The 20510-nt window shown below is 54.2% G+C and overlaps 1 protein-coding gene across 1 annotated transcript in view; it reads right to left on the bottom strand.

The window, feature by feature from the left end:
- Window positions 1-20510, bottom strand: part of Rgs12 (regulator of G-protein signaling 12) — a 64461-nt gene that overhangs the window by 19288 nt on the left and 24663 nt on the right. Inside the window, exon 3 of the mRNA XM_013023854.1 lies at window positions 14911-14932. Within this exon, the coding sequence (XP_012879308.1) occupies window positions 14911-14932 (22 nt within the window). The remainder of the gene's footprint in view (window positions 1-14910; window positions 14933-20510) is intronic.

Below are 20510 nucleotides of genomic sequence, written 5' to 3'. Positions count from 1 at the left end.
AAGCCCCACGACCGACAAAAATAAAAAAAGAACTGCCACATGCACACGCACGCACACGCACACGCGTGGGCTGGGGAGGAAGGTCAGAACTGCCGCTCCCCTCCCCACAGCTGGGACAGGCCGCACGTGACAGCAGCCAGGGTGGTGAGCCGGTGCTTGTTCCGCAGGCCAAAGAGGAGGCAAGGACGGTGCCCCAGGGGGCGGGCCTGGACTCCTGCTGCAAAGGCCACATTCAGAGGTGGGAGCGTGCTGAGCACTGTAGCTCATGCCTATAATCCCAGCTACACAGGAGGGAACGAGTGGAAGGGCTGAAGTTGCAAAAAGGTTAGCTTGAGCAAAAAAGTTAGCAATAAACAAGAAAGCAAGACCCTCGCTCGAGCAGCAACCCAGGTGCGGTGGTACGCATCTGTGAGTCTCAGCAGGCAGGCGGCTGTGGCCAGAGGCGGGGCCTGGGAAAACACAAGACCCTCGCTCGAGCAGCAACCCAGGTGCGGTGGTGCGCGTCTGAGAGTCTCAGCAGGCAGGCGGCTGTGGCCAGAGGCGGGGCCTGGGAAAACACAAGACCCCTCCATTCCCCTCTCCCCAGACGGTCATCTAAAAACAATGGTTGGGAGTAGGGTCCAGCACCAGAGCACTTGCCCAGCAAACACAGGCCTGGTGGCCCTCATGCTGGGGGAAGGGCCGTGAGAGGCAAGGAGAGAGACTCACGGCCCGCCGGGCCCGCCTAGACGGCACGGCAGTTAATCATCAAAGTGGTCCAGCCGGAGAGGAGAGCGTGGCTCAGGGGTGAAGGCAACTGCACAGCAAGAGTGAAGCCCCCGTGCAACCCCACTGCTGCCAAAGGGAAGGAGCAGAGCAAGGAGAGACGCAGCACTGAGTAGATGCAGTACTTGAACTTGCACTTGACTGCAACTTTATCAAGCAAGCAATTTTAAACGCTGGAGCTCCCAAAACTCCGCTGAGCGAGGTGCCTGTCCCCTGCTCCCGGGCGGGGACCCAGCAGCCCGCGCTTCCCGGCCTGCAGAGCCGCGGGAGGGAGGCCACTGCCAGGAGGGCACCCACTCCCCTCCCCCCCAGACAGCTCGGCAGACCCCGAGTGCGGGCCGCCTCCGGATGTGCCATGCAGCCCTGTGGCCCCAGCGCCGGCGATGGTGTTGACCACGCGCGGAGGCGCAGACGCAGACGCAGCTCGGGACACGTCCCGGTGGTCATCACACAAACCACATTCCCAGGAAGGCAGTATGAAAAACAGGGCGGGTTCCGTCTACTTGCGAATCTTTACTAGGGGTCTTTCCTGTGAGAGGCTGCCAGTCATCGAGTTTCCCTCCGTCCTGACTCTGGTGTTCATGCCGAGGACAGGTCTGCCTTGCCAAGAGTCGAGCGGCTGCTATGGTGCGTGCGGAGCAAGGCTGCGTGCCACATTACCCCCGCCTTCCCTGGGAAGGCCGTCGGGGCTTCCTGCAGTCAGACCTGCCCATGGTGTCCTCAGTGTGGCTGCACCCACCCGGGGCTGCGCCCACTGCCTGGCTGGCTGAGGGAAACACAGCACAAGCACAGATGCAGCGGGCATGAGAGACCTGAAAGCCCCCGGGCGTGGGACTGCTTGTTACGGGGCCTTACTCAACCTAAGCTGACTAGGACACTCATCTAGAATATACTGGTCTTGTGGGACAGATGCATCCTTAACTTCCAAATCCCGCCAGCCCCCATTCGTTTATCTAATCAGTTTCTATTTCTTTTTTTTTTTTGGGTCCGGTCGTGGGGCCTGAACTCTGGGCCTGGGAGCTGTCCCGCAGCTCTTCAGCTCAAGGCTAGCGCTCTACCACTTGAGCCACAGCGTCACTTCCAGCTTTTTTTTTTTTTGCCTATGTGGTGCTGAGGAATCGAACCCAGGGCCTCAGGCATGCAAGGCAAGCGCTCTACCACTGAGCCACCTTCCCAGCCCCTCAGTTTCTATTTCTTATAGTTTGTATTTTCCTTTAAAAAGTCAACTTGCTCTAATAACCATATGTATTCACAGACAGTTGCTGCTAGAATTCTCTCAACACTACTTTCTAGCCAGAGCTGGGAGCTGCTTCTCTTGGTGCTGCCTCTCCCGCAGTCACACTTGTTGAAAACTTAGCTGTTTGCATTATTATTATTAGTTACATGTGTTTTGTGGTTTTTTTCCTTATTTTTGTCAGTTGTGGGGCTTGAATTCAGAGCCTGGCCACTGTCCCTGAGCTTTTCACTGAAGGCTAGCGTTCTACCTCTTTAAGCCACAGTACCACTTCTGGTTTTCTGGTGGCTAATTCTCCAATTAAGAGTCTCACGGACTTTCCTGCATGGGTTGGCTTCAAATCACAATCCTCACATTTCAGCCTCCTGAGTAGCTAGAATTACAGGTGTGAGCCACCGGCACCCGGCTTATGCATTTGTTTTGTGATATATTTTGTTCATTTCCATGTTTATCCTTATTTCCTTCATCTTAAGTTACATTCATCTTGTTCTTTTTTTTTCTTACTATTTCAAACTTTTTTTCCTATTTACAGTTAGTGCTTTACATTATTGTTGCATAGATTATTCTGAAGCATGGTTTAAATTTTTTAATGTAGAAAGCCCTCCCATGTTCATGGACTGGTGGAATATTAATTCCACCAGTAGATCGCCAAAGGTGATCTACAAACAACATAATCCCCTCAAAATCCCAATGCCACTCTTCACCAGTATACGGAAAACAAGCCAAAAATTCATATGGAACCACAAAAGACCGCAAATAGCCACAGCAATTTTAGGCTGAAAAAGCAATGCTGGCAGAATCACAACCCCAGACCTCTAGCTTTACTACAGAGCTCTAATAACAAAAACAACTTGGTACTGGCACAAGAACAGGCCCGAAGAGCAGTGGAACAGAATAGAAGACCCAGAAATTAAGCCATACTCTTAACAGTTATCTGAAATTTGACAAGGGAGCCAAAAACATATGGTGGAAAAAGATAACCTTGTCAATACTTGTGACGGGAACACTGGACGTCACACGAAGAAAACTTAACATGGCAAGCCTGCCGTCACCAGCTTCCAAGAGGAACTCAAAGCGGAACTGTGAAAACTACTGCCAGACGCAGTAGGAGAAACGTTAGAACTCATAAAGCATAGTAGGAACTTTTTGAAAAAAGTCCCAGGGGCATAGTAAATAGGAGAAAGTTAGCAAATGGGATTACATCAAAATAAAAAGGGTTTGCACAGCAGCGGACAGGAGCACAGTGGGAATGCATGCCAGTACAACCGCGTGGACGGCCGACTGGAGGGTCCTCAAACAACTAACCTTAGACCCACCCCAGGACCCAGCCACACCACGCTCAGGCTTCGGCCCAAGCTTCATGAGCCAGGATATGACTGGGAGAGAGTGAGGGAACAGATGATACAGCAGGGGAGGAAATGCACTCATGACCGACTCATGTAAATGGAACCCCTCTGTCTAACACCTCTATAATAACAATAAAAATTTTAAAAAGACAGCCAACATCCTAGGGGAAAATCTTTACCAGCAATAGATCTGACAAAGGCCTAATATTCAAAATATGCAAGGAGCTCAAAATTAAACCCCACACACAAAAACTAAGAGACCAATCTATTGATTGGGCAGAGGAACTAAGGAGAGACTTCTCAGAAGCAAAAATGGCAAATGGGTGCGTGAGGAAATGCTCAACATCCCTCTCTGGCCATAAAGGAAATGCACATCAAAACAACTGTGAGATTCCAGCTCACCCCAGCTAGACTGGACCAGAATTCACACAACAAATGCAGGTGGGGATGTGGGGAAAGAGGAACCCATTGAACTGCTGGAGGGAGTGTGAACTAAAATGACCATGCGGGACAACAGTCTGGAGGGTCCTCAGAAAACTAAACATGTCACACAGAGTAACATTTATCAGGATGGAAACAAGAGGTTTTCCTCTTTGTTGCTGTTTTTGTTTTCTTTTGACTTGTTTGTTTTAGTTGTATTTTGGGGAGGGTACGGGGAGGCACTACATTGAAAATCAACTATACAACTTGTGGGTAGGGATGGGAGGGAAAAACTTGGGAAGTGTAAGGGAAGGAGTAACATTGCCCAAAAAGAAATGTACACTTTAGCTGTAATCCCCGAATACCACCTTTATGATAAGAAAAAAAGAGAACGAAACATAGACCTTCCTCTGACCCAGCCACACCACTGTGGGCCTCTACCCTGATCCTTACAAGTCAGGATTCAGTAAAAACACTCACACGTCCAGATGCTCTACAACAGATGAGTGGATCAATAAAATGTGGTACCTACACACGATGGAATGCTACTCATGCATTAGAAAGAGTAAGATGATGTCATTTGCAGGGAAATGGATGGATCTAGAACAAATCATGCTAAGTGAGGTCAGCCAAGCTCAGAGAGACAAAAGACGAATGTTTTCTCCCCTCAGTGGAAGCTCGATCTAAAATAGAACTGGACATGATAAGCTATGCAGGCTCTAGGCATTCATGCACGCAGTCCAACTAAGGGAGGCACACAAAGGCGTAACAAGTCTGAACAGTTAAATGCTATTTATCAAAATGAACTCTGGGAAATGAAAACATGGGTTTTTGCTGTTGGTGGTGGAGGTGGTGGTGGTATTTTTGCTTTGGGGTTTTTTTTTGGGGGGGGAAGGACAGATAAAGCGAGGGTAGGAAGGAAGGGTGGACAATTCTATCATGCTGTTTGATAGATATTATGTAGGAAATGAGCTATGCAACTTGTGAGCAGGAACAAGACAAGGAAACTGGGGGAAAGCAAAGGGAGGGGTGATATTATCCACAAAAGCAAAGGGAGGGGTGATATTATCCACAAAAGCAAAGGAAGGGGTGATATTATCCACAAAAGCAAAGGAAGGGGTGATATTATCCACAAAAGAAGTGTACTGGTTAGGGGCTGGGAAGGTGGCTCAGTGGTAGAGCGCTTGCCTTACATGCATGAAGCCCTGGGTTCGATTCCTCAGCACCACATAAGCAGAAAAAGCCGGAAGTGGCACTGTGGCTCATGTGGTAGAGCGCTAGCCTTGAGTGAAGAGCTGAGGGACAGCGCCCAGACCCAGAGTTCAGGCCCCATGACTGACAAAAAAAAAAAGAAAAAGAAATGCACTGGTTACTGAAACACTACGCCCTCTGTACAACACCTTAATAATAAAATTAACAATAAAATTATAGTTAAAAATAAAATTAAAGCCGAATGCTGGTGGCTCACGCCTGTAATCCTAGCTATTCAGCAGGCTGAGATCTGAGGATCACGGTTCAAAGCCAGCTCCAACAGCAAAGTCCATGAGACTCTTACCTCCAATAAGCCACCAGAAAACCAGAAGTGGCACTGTGGCTCAAGTGGTAGAGCACTCGCCTTGAGCTGAAGAGCTGAGGAACAGCGCCCAGGCCCAGAGTTCAAGCCCCATGACAGACAAAAAAAAATTTTTTTAATTTAATTAAAAGTTTAATGTATAAATTCTATTTTTTATTCTGGCATCTATTTATATTGCTGCCAGGAGATCCATGCTATAGTGCTTTTACATTTGATAAATGTTCTGTATGCCTTTTTTGGGGGGGGGGGTCCGGTCGTGGGGCCTGAACTCTGGGCCTGGGCGCTGTCCCTCAGCTCTTCAGCTCAAGGCTAGTGCTCTACCACTTGAGCCACAGCACCACTTCCGGCTTTTTTCTTTTTGCTTCTGTGGTGCTGAGGAAGCGAACCCAGGGCCTTAGGCATGCAAGGCAAGCGCTCTACCACTGAGCCACCTTCCCAGGCCCTCTGTATGCCTTTGAGAAAATGTACTCTACACTGGGCTGGAAGATCTGTCACTGGTGGTCTGTCTGTCTGTCTGTCACTCAGCTGTGGCTTGTGCACGCGGCCGGCGTGCCTCCGGGAGGATGTGTCCGCAGCCGGAGCCTGCCGCCCCGGCTCGCGCACGCAGTGCTGTCGTTTGGGTGCACAATGTCTGCTTTGTCCTGCTTTGTTCACCGTGAACTGTCCTGTCTGATACGAATATTGCTATTCCAGTTTTCTTGTTTCATAATATCCGCCTGTACATTTTCTTTCATTTATTCCTGTCTTTACTCGCTGCTTTGTTGTGAAATTGGACTTGGGACAACGTAAACAGTGTCTGTCTCCTTTGATCTTGCCCCTTCTGCTGCTCGGGTCCTGTCCCTCAGGTCCTGCTTTGGACTCTTCTCCCCAGTCCCTCTAGGCAGCCGTCGTCCCCACAGCCAGTGGAGCGGCCGGCGTGCCTGTGGGGGGAGGCAGGCTGCGGGCAGGCGCGGCTGGCCGCGGCGCTGGCTGTGTGAGCGAGGCCAGGCTGGCCAACCCAGTGGGAGGGCGCCAAGGGATGGGCGCTCAGGAGCGGGGCTGCGTGCAAGCACACGCGGGGGGGGGAGAACCTCACGCATCACCCACCCGTGTGCGTGGAGGTCACAGTTCTCCCCCGGGGTTTCACCCCAGGTCACAGGAGCACGCTGTGGGACGCACACCGGCGGCTCTCGCATGCTCCGGCCTCTGACTCGGGGCCCCTGCGCTGCGGGTGCTGGGGGTGAGGCCCAAGCCTCTCGTGTGTCGGCACGTGGCAGTCCACCGCACCCCTGGGCACTTTGGTGTCAGACTCAGCGGCCTCCCAGGGCCTCCAGACCCTAGCCACAGAGGCAGCGGGCTCCACTGGGCCCCGAGGACGTGAGCCCTCACCCGCAGCCGGCTCCCTTCAGCCTCCGTGGGTCTTTGATAATCATTTCAAAAACTACTGGTGCACAGGCAAGACTCTCGGCCACCGCCCAGCCCCTCCCCGTCCGGTCCTCCCCACGTCTGCCAAGTTCACGCACACATGTGTGCGTGCACACACACTCAGAGCAAGCCTTCCAGGCCGGTCTGGGGCCTCCCTGGCATGCTCCAGCTGCACGTTCCTCTTCCTCGCTCTTCCTCAGCATGGCCTGTCCCTCCTTCTGCCCCAGACGCAGGGCGGGGCCGCCTTCCGGTCTGCGGCTCGAGGCCGGATAGGGCCCTGCCACGCCCACACACGCCCCGCCCCAGCAGCCCCCGCGTCCTGCCCGCACGGGCATCCCCACAACACCTAGCACATTACCACCGCCTTCTTCTTCCTCTTCTCAACCAGAGTCTCCCAAAGGGCGAAGGGCGCCAAGCCGCCTGATGAATGCTGGGCTTAGCTATTTTTAGAAGCCATTCATCTTGAAGACATGGTTTTGTAAGAGGCGAACAAACCAGTTCGCCCTCTGCGCGTCCCGCAGAGGACTGGCCTCAGGAGCGAGCAGCTGCAGCAACAAGTCAGAAGCGCAGTTGCCTGGTCAGTGGTTGTTTGACTCTTGTGGCAATGCTTCTAGGAAAAGCTTCATGTAGATTCCAAAGCGCCGTATTGCACCGGCTCGGATAGAAGAAAGCACTGGAGCCAGTGACTTAAACACTGGCTCTACAGCGTGTAAGAAAAACGCAAGTGCTTGAAGACAAGCAAAGAGAGGCAGACGTGTCAGTAGGTGTCCAGGTGCCCGACAAACAGCAGTAATGTGACGTAAGTCCTGATCTACTGACAGACAACAAGACTAACAAAGCAGAATGCAGCCACATACAGGGGCCAGAGACAGACCAGAGCACAGGACCGCTGCACACCGTCTGGGCGGGCGTGGTGTCGGTGAGGAGGGACAGTATTTCCAACAAGTAGCACCAGCACAAGTGGAAACCACCTGAGGATTCCCTACTCGAGCCAGGAGCCCAGGCTACTGCAATGGGGCCGGAGGGCACTGGGCACCGGGCAGAGGCTTGGCCCTTGCCAACTGGGAAGGCACCAATTGAACAGCCCCTCCCCCCCCCCCCCCCCCTCCGGTCCACTTGAGCCACGGCTCCACTTCTGGGTTTTTGGTAGTGAATCAGAGATAAGAGTCTCACAGGGCCGAACGCCAGTGGCTCACACCTGTCATCCTAGCTACTCAGGAGGCCGAGATCTGAGAATCACGGTTCAAAGCCAGCCCTGGCAAGAAAGTCCATGAGACTCTTATCTCCCATAACCCACCAGAAAACCAGAAGTGGCGCTATGGCTCAAGTGGTAGAGCGCTCACCTTGAGCTGAAGAGCTGAGGAACAGTGCCCAGGTCCAGAGTTCAGGCCCCAGGACCAACCAAAAAAAAAAGTCTCATGGGTTTCCCTGCCCGGGCTGGCTTTGAACTGTGACTCAGATCTCAGCCTCGTGAGCAGCCGGATTATAGGCGTGCCCACCGGCACCTAGCAAAAGACACCTTTTTGAAGACTGGAAAACAGTAAACTAGGTCAGGACTCTCCAATTTGGTTATTTTGGGTGCCTAAATATATTTATATGAAAGATCTCCACCTCTCACAGTCTAACAGCAGGCCATAGAGATGTGCTGCTGGTAGCTGGAGGAACACGGGGGTGGGGGGGGGGGAAGGAGTCTAAGAACCACCTCAGGGCTGGTCCCCTCTGCCTGGGCCCCAAGTCACACAAGAACATGCTCCTCCCTGACCCGCAAATGTCCCTACGTCCCTGCATCCCTCGGAGGGGAGCCTGCCGGACAGTGGCCCCCCATCATACACACAGCGCTGAGGACCAGCCTCAACCAGCCCCTACACCCTGTGCACATCCTGAGCACAAAAACATTTTCTCTGGGGGCTGGGAAGGTGGCTCAGTGGTAGAGCGCTTGCCTTGCATGCCTGAGGCCCTGGGTTCGATTCCTCAGCACCACATAAGCAAAAAGAAAAAAGCCAGAAGTGGTGCTGTGGCTCAAGTGGTAGAGTGCTAGCCTTGAGCTGAAGAGCTGAGGGACAGCACCCAGGCCCAGAGTTCAGGCCCCCCCCAAAAAAAACAAAAACAAAAAAAATCTTCTCTGAGCAAAGCAGGTGCTAATGCCAGCACTCAGCCCAGTGGGAGGCCGCTCCTGACCAGCACGAGGTCCCCCAGGAGCCTGGACGCCACACACAAGGGCCTGTGGCCCCGGGGAGAGCAGGAGACCGGGCTCCAGCTGCAGCACCACCCCGGGTGACATGTCCCAGTCGCAGCAGCTCTGGTCGGAATCCTGCTGTGACTGCAGACTCTCAGGAGGGGTCTGGCATGCGCCAGAGCTCCAGAGCAGCCCTGAGGCCCTGCTCTGGCTGCGGTGGCAGCGTGGACAGCCCCGGGCAGCCTCCCCTCCCCTCCCCACCCCGTCCTCGCCTCCTACCACCCTGAGAGCACAGGACACACACCGCCCGCCCAGAGGCCCTTCTCAGGCTCTTGGCCTTTGTCTACCCGGAATGGAAGCAGCACCAGCCACAGAGCACCCTCGTGAAGATCCTCATAGGCTTTAATGAAATGCTTATGTCGCTTTTTCTTGTTAAGCAGCCTACTGTTAAAATTGGATTCCTAGACCCAGCCAAAGAGCTTCCGGAACTGAAGGAGTGGAGGCCGGGAGACAGCCCAGCCGGCTCTTCACTCCAGCGCGGCGCTGTGGACCAGGCCAGGCGCAGGCCACAAGCGTGTGACCACAAGGTGCACAGGGGCCCCGGGCTGAGCGAGGCAGTGGCACCGTCCTCCAACTGACCTGGACTCGGGTGCCATCTGCCACAGGCTTTTCAAAACAGGGCTATAGTTTATTGTGTTTGGCTGTCCAAGAATCAAACTGCTTTCAAGTCACGTTGGGAGAGGGTAAGGTGCACCTCCGCTTCCAGACAGGCGGGGGGGGGGGGGGGGGGAGATGCAGGGAACTGCTGGCGCCGGTGGCTAGATCTGGCTAGATCGGGTTTGGAGACAAACGCATCGTCTGCTCCACTATCTTGGAACTTCTGCTTCAAAATGTTTACAACCCAGTTAGCAATGCAAACTCTGCATGCATCTTGCAGAACTAGAGGGAAGCAGCATGCTGTGTCCAGGCCCCGCACTGGCGTCTCTGGGGGAGCGGCTAGCCCCATGAGCAAACCACCGGGAACGGGACTGTATTAAGTCAAATAGTTACTGGTTCAAACAGCCGCCGTCCCGCGGCGTGTGACACATTCTCACTCCAGCTCTCCTCATCAGCAAACACTTTCTGAAGTACGCAATTAGGTGGCGTTTTTAGTGAGAAAAAAATGTGAGTTCACCAAATAATGTTCCATAAAGAGCCACAGCACAGTGCTCGGGCCTTCTCCGCTTCCAGCTAACGCCGCCCTCGGTATTTTGAGGCTGGCGGCGGCGGCGGCGGTCCAGCAGCCCTGCGCCCTGTGAGAGCACCGCCAAGGACGCTCACGGGACGGTGCACGTCTGGGGTCGGCTCCCACACGTGGAGACGGTGCTCAGGGGCCAGCCCTCCAAATCACCACCTCTGACACTGAGAGGCTCCCTTCCAGAAGTGAAGGTTGAACAGGACACGCTTGGTGCCTGTCAAACAGCTGAGAGGCAGGGGAGGCGCGGGCTGGGTGGAGGAGAGGGCGTCCTCGGGACAGGATGGAGGTGAGGGGTCTCCCACAGGCCTGGCCCAGACCAGCAACAGCCATAGCAAACTGGGCATCCAGAGAGACAAAGGGAAAACAGCCGCAGTCAGGCCCCTGCATGGCACCCGGTGGACAGGATGGACGGGAGCGGGCAGGGCAGGAGGGGCAGGAGAGCTGGCTGGCAGCCCACAGCCATGAGGATGGTGAGTGTGGACAGGCCACCATGTGGCCCTTGTGCAGACAGGGCACGGCTGCGGCCCTGAAGAGGGCCTTCTGTTTGCAAAGGCGTGAATGGCGTGAATGAGCGACGGAGGGGGTGGAGGAGGAGCCCACCCTGAGGACGTGGGGCCTCCAGCTCCTGCACTGATCTGGAACAATCACAGGTGCCTCCCAAGGCCCTGGGGTCTTCCCTGGCCCTGCCGTCAGGGACGGCTGGTGGCTGTCTTCTGCTGGCGAGCCCAGCCTTGCCTGCTGTGCACCGTTTCCCACACACCCCCAGCCTTGGCCGCGGCCCCTCACTCCAGAAGCTCGGGAAGGGGCAACCACCATGGCTCTCAGGCTGCGGTGCGCCGCAGTCCAGGCCCAGTCCCCACAGGGAAAGCCCAGCGCTCTTACGTATGCCTTCCCTTTTCTCCTTCCTTCTCTCCCTGTCCCCCTCTCTCTGCCCCTTTCTCCCTCTTTTTGAGGTGCTGGGGTTGGGGCCAGAGCCTGGGGCCTGTTGCATATTTTAACGACTTGAAATGTCCCTCCAGGTAGATTCCTGGAAGGAATTATACTCTGTACAGACTTTTGCACAAGCCTCCAAATGCTAGAATGTTCTTTCTGCTCTGAGCTAGACCTCCAGTGGTCTCTAGCCTCAAAGTTGGTACTCACAACCCTTCCCTTCTGAGCAAGTACAAAACACACCTGTTAACCAAGACTGCAGACACACTCACTGTAAGCAAAGGCACACACTGGCCGCGGGAGGGGGGGGCGTGCGGGAGGGGGCATGTGGGGGGGGAGCGTGCAGGGGGGGGAGGGGGTCCGCCGATCCCGAGACCAGGCTGACGCAGACGCAGCCCCAGGCGGGCGTACGGCCTCCCAAGGCTGGGGCTTGTCCACCCTCACCCCTGCTCAGAACACGGTGTCCCACAGAAGCTGCAGGTCCCAGGCTCCTACCACTGACCCGTGCCATGAAAATGTCTGTGGAAACACACCTCAGCTCTGCCCAGCCCTCCTCACCGCTCCTGCTAGTCCCTGGGAAGGGATGGCCAGGGTCAGCAGAGGGGGCGGGGAGCTAGGGAGAGGGAGGGCCGAGGGGAGGGGAGGGGGGGAGGCCTCCTGGGAGCTGGGCTCCACAGCTGCGTGGCTCCAGCACTTGAGCAGAGCCCAGGGCAGAGGCTGCCTCCCTCCAGTCGAGCCTGGGCCTCGACCCGTCCACCAGCCCCGCCTCAGCAACCCTATGGTCATAACAGCAGATAAGGCAATATGCATATTCAATCAGGGAACACCTTCTTCTCACTCATAATTAGAAAAGCCATGTCCTTTGCCATGCAGAAGCTCTGCAACTTCATGCAATCCCCTTTGTCCAACCTTTCTTTGATTTGTTGTGTTTCTGGGTCTCTATTAAGAAAATTTCGGCCTGTGCCAAGGAGACCTAGGGTTTCTCCTATTCCATCCTGTAATGTTTTCAGCGTGTCTGCTTTGACTCCGACGTCTTTGATCCATTTGGAGTTGATTCTGGTGCAGGGTGATATATAAGGATCTAGCTTTAGTTTTCTACAAGTAGTTAACCAATTTTGCCAGCACCATTTACTGAAGAGGCTGTCTTTCTTCCATTCTACTTTTTTTAGCTCCCTTATCAAAAATGGGATGGCTATATGTCTGTAGGTGCTAGCAAAATCAACAGAAAGCCCACAGATTGGGAGAAGATCTTCACTAGCCATACAATGGACAAGGGTCTCATATCTAAAATATACCTGGAACTCAAAAAATTAAATCCCCAAACAACAAATCCTCAAAGAAACAACTGCCCAATAAATAAGTGGGCTAAAGACTTAAAGAGAAACTTCTCTGAAGAGGAAAGAAGGATGGCCAATAGACACATGAAGAAATGCTCAACATCTCTAGCCATAACAGAAACACGAATCAAAACAACATTGAGATACCACCTCATCCCAGTTAGAATGGCAAAAATCAAGAACTCTAACAACAACAGACGCTTGAGGGGATGTGGACAGAAGGGAACTTTACTGCATTGTTGGTGGGAGTGTAAACTTGTTCAACCACTTTGGAAAGCAGTATGGACGTTCCTCAAAAGACTCCACATAGAGCTCCCCTATGACCCAGCAATCCCACTTTTGGGCATTTACCTGAATGATCACAAACAAGATAAAGCTACCAGCACAACTTATTTACCATGGCTAAGATATGGAACCAACCCAGATGCCCCTCAGTAGATGAATGGATCAAGAAAATGTGGTATATATACACAATGGAATTCTATGCCTCCATCAGAAAAAATAACATCACCCCATTTGTTAGGAAATGGAAAGATTTGGAAAAAAGTATATTAAGTGAAAAAAGCCAGGCCCAAAGAAACATAGGTCCCATGGTTTCCCTTATTTGCAATAACTAGTATATGTCTGAGACAAGTAGAAAACGTTGGATAAGTTGATGTTAGGTGAAATGAACCCCCGGATAAGTATTCAAATGTTTTTTCTTTCTTGTGATTGTTTCTAACACATTTATAAGATTATTTCTTTGTTGCTTTGTATGTCCCTCCCCTGTGGTATAACCGCTGTTTTCACTGTATTTGATGTTGGCATAATTTGGGGGAGTGCAAGGGAAAAAACAAATTGCTTAACTAGGGATATGGGTGGACCCATTGCAACAGTGAGATGTACAAGTCGTTATGTCGAAAAATGAACTTTACAATTGGGGGGGGGGGAGGCGGTGGAGATGGGAAAGGATGGGAAGGGGAAACAAAGGAGGAGGTGATAAGAAATGTACTCATAGCCGGGCGCTGGTGGCTCACGCCTGTCATCCTAGCTACTCAGGAGGCTGAGATCTGAGGATCGAGGTTCAAAGCCAGCCCGGGCAGGAGAGATGGTGAGACTCCTATCTCCAATAAACCACCAGAAAACCAGAAGTGGCGCTGTAGCTCAAGTGGTAGAGCGCTCGCCTTGAGCTGAAGAGCTGAGGGACAGCGCCCAGGCCCGAGTTCAAGCCCCACGACCAAAAAAAAAAAAAAAAAGAAATGTATTCATTACCTTGCTCATGTAATTGTAACCCCTCTGTACGGTATTTTCACAATAAAAAATAATAATAATTAGAAAAGCCAGAGAACACAGAAGAAAAATGAAAGGAAAACCAAGGTCCAGGGAGCCGGGGCGCCCCATCAGAGGAAGGTGGGGGGGGGCTGCCGAGGCCCCGGCAGAGGATCAAACTGCGCACTACATTTATAATTCCCTGTGAGAATGGGGTCCCCTCCAGCAGCCAGAGGGCAGGCCTGACCTCAGAGCTGGGCTGGGCTGGGCTGGGCCCCACAGCTGGGTTTCTTTTCCTGCATTAAGGAAGTTTTCACACTTCCAGCTCAAGACCGATAAAGTGACACATCCACTATTGTCGGAGATATACGGAAGGGAATATGATTCCCTTTATTCAAAAGCTCCACCCCCACCCTGGAGCTCCAGGCCGCTGGTCCGGTTCCCATTCCGCGTGCACTGATTGTTATTCAGGAGAACACATTCCTCTGTCCCGTGCGGACCCCTCCCCCAGGCCTCCCCCCAGGTCACAGCCTCTCCAGGTCACACAGCAGCCTCTCCCAAGGCCAACACTCAAGGTGGCAGTTGTGGGACAAAAGGAAGTTTCCAAAAGTTTCTCTCAATACTAAAAGTTACCGGAGAAACAAGTTGTCTTTGGATGAAACTCTCCAACAGTTTGTTTTTACAGAATAACTGGAGGAAAATTGACAAGGATCACACCGAGTTCTCCTAAATTAAACTAAACGTTTCTGGCTATTTCCTTTTTGAACTGGTCCTATTAGAAGAACCTCTGTGCACAGAATTTCTTAACAACAAAGGGAAATGTTTGAAATGTTTGACTCTTCTTCACCAGGCCCTCAGCTCACCTAACTTTCTCCTAAGAAGGAGAGTTAGCAACCAGGAGTCTCAACCCAACTCCAGCACTGCTGGGCTCAGGGAGGGCTCTGAGAGCTGGCTGGCAGGGTGAGGCTGGTTGTGCGGGGAAGGCGGGGCATGCTTGAACTTGTCACCCACCGCCGCAGGAGCCCTGCCACTGCCCAGGCCCAGCCCGCACTGGTCCACGCTTCCCCTCTGCCCACCCGCGCCGTGGCCTCCGCAAAGCCCCAAGCCGGCCGTGGCCAAGAACCTCCCACGGAGGGCTAGGGACAGGCAAGGAACACTTTCCTGACTGGGCTAAATAACAAAACATTTTCTCAATCTGAAAACGTCATTGAAAAATAAAGTATCATAAATCAGGACTTACCACCATCAGACACAGTTGCGGACTGAAAGAAAAGAGAGAAAGACATGAGTTAATTAGGCCTCGGGAAACAGCACATGGTCCACGGAAGAGCAGAGCCCAGGTCCAGGGGAGGCTGGGAGCTGCCCAGGTAGGAGCACCGTGAGTCAGCCCAGGCACCTCCACCTCCAGGCGGCTCCACCCAGCAGGGGGCCTGGGCCGGGCGGGAGGAAGTCCACGTCATTTTCATTTGCAAAGAGCAAATCCCAGCACGTCCCACATCTCAGCTCTGTGTGTCTGTGTGGAGGGGCTCTGGGCACCCTGTGTGGGGCGGGCGTGCACCAGGGCAAGCCCACACCAGACTCCGGCCTGCAGGGCCCACCAGCATCACCTCCACCTCCACCCTGGGCGGCCCAGCCCCTAGGGGCGGAGCCGCCAGGCAAAGGCAGGGTTGGAGGTGGGGCAGTGGGCAGGGCCCGGACAGGCGTCCTGGGGGTGCAGGGGGTGCAGGGAAGAGTGCAGGGGGAGGCCGGGGAAGGGCAGGCTGCACAGTCGAGTCCTCCAGGAGAGGCTGGCTTGCTGCGGGGAAGGCCAGACCACTCTGAGGGGCAGCCCCCGCCCCGGCCGGTGGGGAGCTGCGCCATGGCAGACATGGCACCCGGTTGCCCTTCAGAGGGTTGGGGGATGGCAGCCAGGCTGGGACGGGAAGGACAGGACCTGGAGACCAGCCAGGCCGGTGGCGGGCATCCCAGGTTGCCAAAGAGTGCTGGGGGTGGGGGAGGGAGGGCCTCCTGCTGGCATCCATACCCAGCGAGCTCCTGAGCTGGCAGAGCAGCAGCGGGGTGGGGACATCACAGACCAAGACCACAGGCGGCTGTGCAGGGGGGTTGGTGCACCTGGGTCGGCTGGCACGCCAGGGCCCCGCACGCCCAGGGCTGGCCTTGGCTGCCTCTCATCTAAGGCACAGGGGGCTAGCGGACAGAAGCTGGGTACCAAACCAGAGGCCGCTGGACGGTCTCGCTGGGCCTTCCCCACATCCGGGCCACTCGAGCAAGGGAGGCCGTTAGAGTTCTAAACAGAATGAGAAAGGCACAGAGGACACCCTGGGAGGCAGCCTTACCCAAGGACCACAGCACCCGCCCAGCCGCGGGCAGGCCAGCCTCCATCACACTGGGAAGCCTGAGCCTGTGCCCTGAGCTTCAAAACAAGTGATCCAACAGCAGTGCTAAATACTTCCCACTGGACCCCAGCCTGCTCCTCCGGCCTGTGCAGAAGGCTGCCCTGCCCTGCCTGCCCTGCGGGCTGGCACCGAGTCCCGATGTGACCCACACCACAGGGGCCCGAGGTCTACCAAACAACCAAGGGCACAGAGGAGGAAGGACTCCCAACCCTCACGCACCCTGGAGCAGGGCCTAACGCCCAAGGTCCCAAGCCAGGGCTGGTGGCTTGTCTGTGACTCTAGCTACTCCAAAGGCTGAGATCTGAGGACCGTGGCTCCAGGCCAGCTTGGGTAGACAAATCTGAGATATTCTTAGGTTCAATAGCCAACAAAAAGCCACAGGTGGCAGTGTAGTTCAAAGGAGAAGAAAGATGCAGATATGCAAGAAAACCACATGCAATATTTGATGCAATACTTAAAAATTGCAAATGTCAAAGTAGAGAGAGTGCACAGAGATGAAGGTGAGGAGCTGGAAGGCAGAGCCACACAGACATCCCGCCTCACTGAGGGCCCCAAAGAGGAGGCCGAAGCTGGTGGGCTGGCTCTGCAGGGGTGTGGGGGGAGGGGTGGGCTGTGCTCTGCAGGGGTGTGGGGAGGAGGGGTGGGCTCGCTCTGCAGGGGTGTGGGGAGGAGGGGTGGGCTCGCTCTGCAGGGGTGTGGGGAGGAGGGGTGGTCTGCACTCTGCAGGGGTGTGAGAAGGGGTGGGCTCGCTCAGCAGGGGTGTGGGGAGGAGGGGTGGTCTGCACTCTTCAGGGGTGTGAGGAGGAGGGGTGGGCTCTCTCTGCAGGGGTGTGGGGAGGAGGGGTGGTCTGCACTTTGCAGGGGTGTGGGGAGGAGGGGTGGGCTCGCTCTGCTGGCTGGCCTGTGGAGACCAGCCCAGTAAGAGCTGCAGTCTGTACAGGGCTGGCCATGTCGGCCAGGCGTCCGCTCACTGAGGAGACAAATTCAGAAGCGCGGCTAAGCCGGGAGCTTCACTCCCGGAGGAGGGGTCTGTGGTAGAGTGTGGGCCGAGACCAGGCCAGGTGAGCACTGGACGCTGAGTTCATTCCAGCTGAGTGTGGGCACAGATATGCACACACACGCAGCACAATCACCTGACCTGACACAGGCTCTCTCCTCTCAGCCCCCGCCTCACCACTGACCTCTGACCCCAGGGACTGTCCACCTCCACCAAGCTGGACACAGGACAAGCTGGACATGTTACCCCTCTAGGGTCACATCCCTGCAGAAAAATAAGTGACAACTTTTTCTAAGAAGTTAATTTGCAAGGAAAACTTCCCATTCCCGCGTGGGTCTCACGGAACTGCCCGGGGCTGACTGCACGCCCGAACGCACGCTGGTGGGACAGTGCCGCGTGTCACAGGAGCCTGGCCCTGCTCTGGCTGGCTCGGCCCAGGGCGAGGACACGTTCCTGGGGGCGGGGCTGCGTTCCAGCAGCCAAGCCTGCTGGGACTTTACCTGGGCATGCAGGTGCCAGGGCCGGCTACCGAGGGCAGGCCTGGGGCCTGGGGGGGGAGGCCAGCGGGGGCCAGACCAGCCTCATGATGCCCGTCTGCCTAGGCCCGGTGTGCAGCTGTATCTCAGCTCACGGAGGCCAACACTCGGAAGCCGTCACAGTCCCAAGAACAGCCCTCACCCACACAGTTCCACGGGACCGTGGGGCAGCCACGCACGCAGCGGGCCAGCACAGCACTGTATTGCTGCACGGATGCGTTACTGTAGTGCTGTGTAGCACTGCGCGCCGAGGGCAGCAGCACACGGCGCGGGCGCCAGTATTTTAATACTGCCAGCATCACTTCTAGGCCCTTTTGGGATTTTCCCTTCACCAGGACCAACCAGAACCACGGAGGAGGCTTCACAGATCTGACACGGACCAGAGCGATGAGACCCTGAAATTCTTCTTTTGAAAGAGATACATTTCATTCTTGGTTTGAAGCTTTTTTTTTTTTTGGTCCCTCGTGGGGCCTGAACTCTGGGCCTGGGCGCTGTCCCTCAGCTCTTCAGCTCAAGGCTAGCACTCACCACTTAGCCACAGTGCCAGTTTCGGTTTTCGGGCTCCCAGTTCTCAGCCTCCTGAGCAGTTAGGATTACAGACATGAGCCACCGGCACCGGCCTGGTTTGAAACTTTCAATCTTACGTCATTAACATAACTGGAAAAAATAAAGTGATTTCACAGCACTGTCATAAATATGCAAATTTTCAACGGCTGAAGAGACGGCCCACACAGGAGCATCCGCGACAGCAGCGGTCAGTACCACGGAGGATGCGGCTGCGGCTTTCCTTTGCTAGATACAAATTACAGAAATTGAAGGTGTACAGCACAGCGTTTTGATACCCTACACACTGCAGTACAATTACCACCATCAAGATAATAGCACGTCCCTCCCACACATGGAGGTTACCTGTGTGCACACTTTAGTACTCAGTACCGAGCACTGACTAGCTCTTGCTCATCTGATGACCCAAGTGTGAACTTGGACCCACAGCTCCTCCACCCCACCTGACAGCCCGGGGCCCACCGATCTTCTCTCTGCTTCTAGGACTCATCCACATACAAGTGGATGAGAAGATGCAGTGTTTGTCCTTCTGTGTCCGGCTGACTTATTACACTCAGAACACTGCTTTTGTTTTCCCTCAACGCTGAGTCTTGAACTCCAGTCCTGCACTCCCTGGGTGGGTGCTCTACCGCCTGAGCCACGCCGCTAGCCCTTATGCTTCAGGTCTTTTCTGAAGAGGGTCTCAGTGCAGCCTACCACACCATCTCCTATTGCACCTCAGACACACCCGGCGTGACAGGCACGTCCGCTGCGCTTTTAAGTTGGCGGGGATGTGGTCTTGTGGACTGTCTCCTGGGATGCCTGGAACTGCAATCCTCTGGATCTCTGCCGCCCAGGTAGCTAGAATTACAGGGGTGAGCTGTACTGAACATGGCGTGCAGCTGTCTCTGGGAGATGCTGACCTCCTCCTGGGGGGCTCCTCCTGGGGGCTCCCCTTGTGGAGGACACAGGCACTCTGGGTCTGGTTTCCCAAGGATCTTCACCCGGTGTTCACAATGGCTGGGCCGACTGCCACTCCACCGCTGGTGAGCACACCTCTCCCGCGCCCCCGGCCCCCGAGCAGGTGCAGGGGTCACAGCTCACGGGCATCTCTGTGGCCTGCCCACGGAGAGCACGTGCAAGCCTTTTTTGGAGAAACAGCTTCTCGGGCCTCTGCCATCCGGCGGCCGGGCTGTGCCGCCCACGGCCCTCAGGGGACAGGGGTGCAGACGCCCTCTCTGGTCCGGCGCGTCCCGCTTTGTTGGCAGTGTCTTTTGCAGGCAGCAGTCCCCGGCCGGACGCGGCCTCCTGGTTCACCTCTGCTTTGGTTTTCTGCACTTTTGGTGTCATATAAAAACAAATCATCACCAAGACCCTATGTCTTCTAGGAATCGGATTCATTTTAATTCATTGTGAGTGGCTTTGTGTGGTATGAGGTAAGTATCTCATCTAAGGACTTTGGAAGGTAAGTACCCCAAATTTCTTGCATACTTGGACCACTATAAGCACTTTTTTTTTGGTCAGTCGTGGGGCTTGAACTCGGGGCCTGGGCACTGTCCCTCAGCTCTTCAGCTCAAGGCGAGCGCTCTACCACTTGAGCCACAGCACCACTTCCGTTTTCTGGTGGTTTATTGGAGATAAGAGTTTCACAGACTTTCCTGCCCGGGCTGGCCTTGAACTTTGATGCTCAGATCTCAGCCTCCTGAGCAGCTGGGATTCCAGGAGTGAGCCACAGGGGCCTGGAGTTTATGAATCTTTTCTATAAATAGCCTTTCTGCTGTTTAATATTCTGTTATCTAGTGTGGCTGGGTTTGGTAATTTATTTTCACTAGCCAGTACTTCTTAGGTTCTTCCCACATCTATACATTTTATTTACAAAAAAAAAAGAACAAAAATTTTAAAGTACAACCACAAAAACAAAGAAAATGTGAAAAGACCCCAGTAAGTCAGCATTATTCTGTGCTTACCATTTGAAAGGCTCTGAAATTAAACAGCCCAATGAATTTCTCCAGTGTGATTCCAAGAGTAGAATTCAAAGTAAATATATTTCTTCTTTATTATTTATTTTTATTTTTAATTTTTGATGCTAGTCCTGGGGCTTAAACTCCAACAATAGGCGCTGTCCCTTAGCTTTTTGGTTCAAGGCCAGTGCTCCATCACTTGGGCCACAGCTCCACCTCCAGGGTGTTGGTGATTACTTGGAGATAAGAGTCTCAACAGACTTTCCTGCCTGGGCTGGCTTTGAACTTTGATGCTCAGATCTCGGTCTCCTGAGTAGATAAGATTACAGCTGTGAGCCGCCGGCATCCAGAAATATATTTCTCTTTTAAAATGTTATATTATGGCGCGTCCCGCCGCGCCGTCCCCG

The sequence above is a fragment of the Dipodomys ordii genome, unplaced genomic scaffold (genome assembly GCF_000151885.1).
Source record: "Dipodomys ordii isolate 6190 unplaced genomic scaffold, Dord_2.0 Scaffold71, whole genome shotgun sequence".
Classification (NCBI taxonomy): Eukaryota; Metazoa; Chordata; class Mammalia; order Rodentia; family Heteromyidae; genus Dipodomys; species Dipodomys ordii.
The sequence above is the reverse complement of the archived record's forward strand: the minus strand, read 5'-3'. Positions and strand labels throughout refer to the sequence as shown.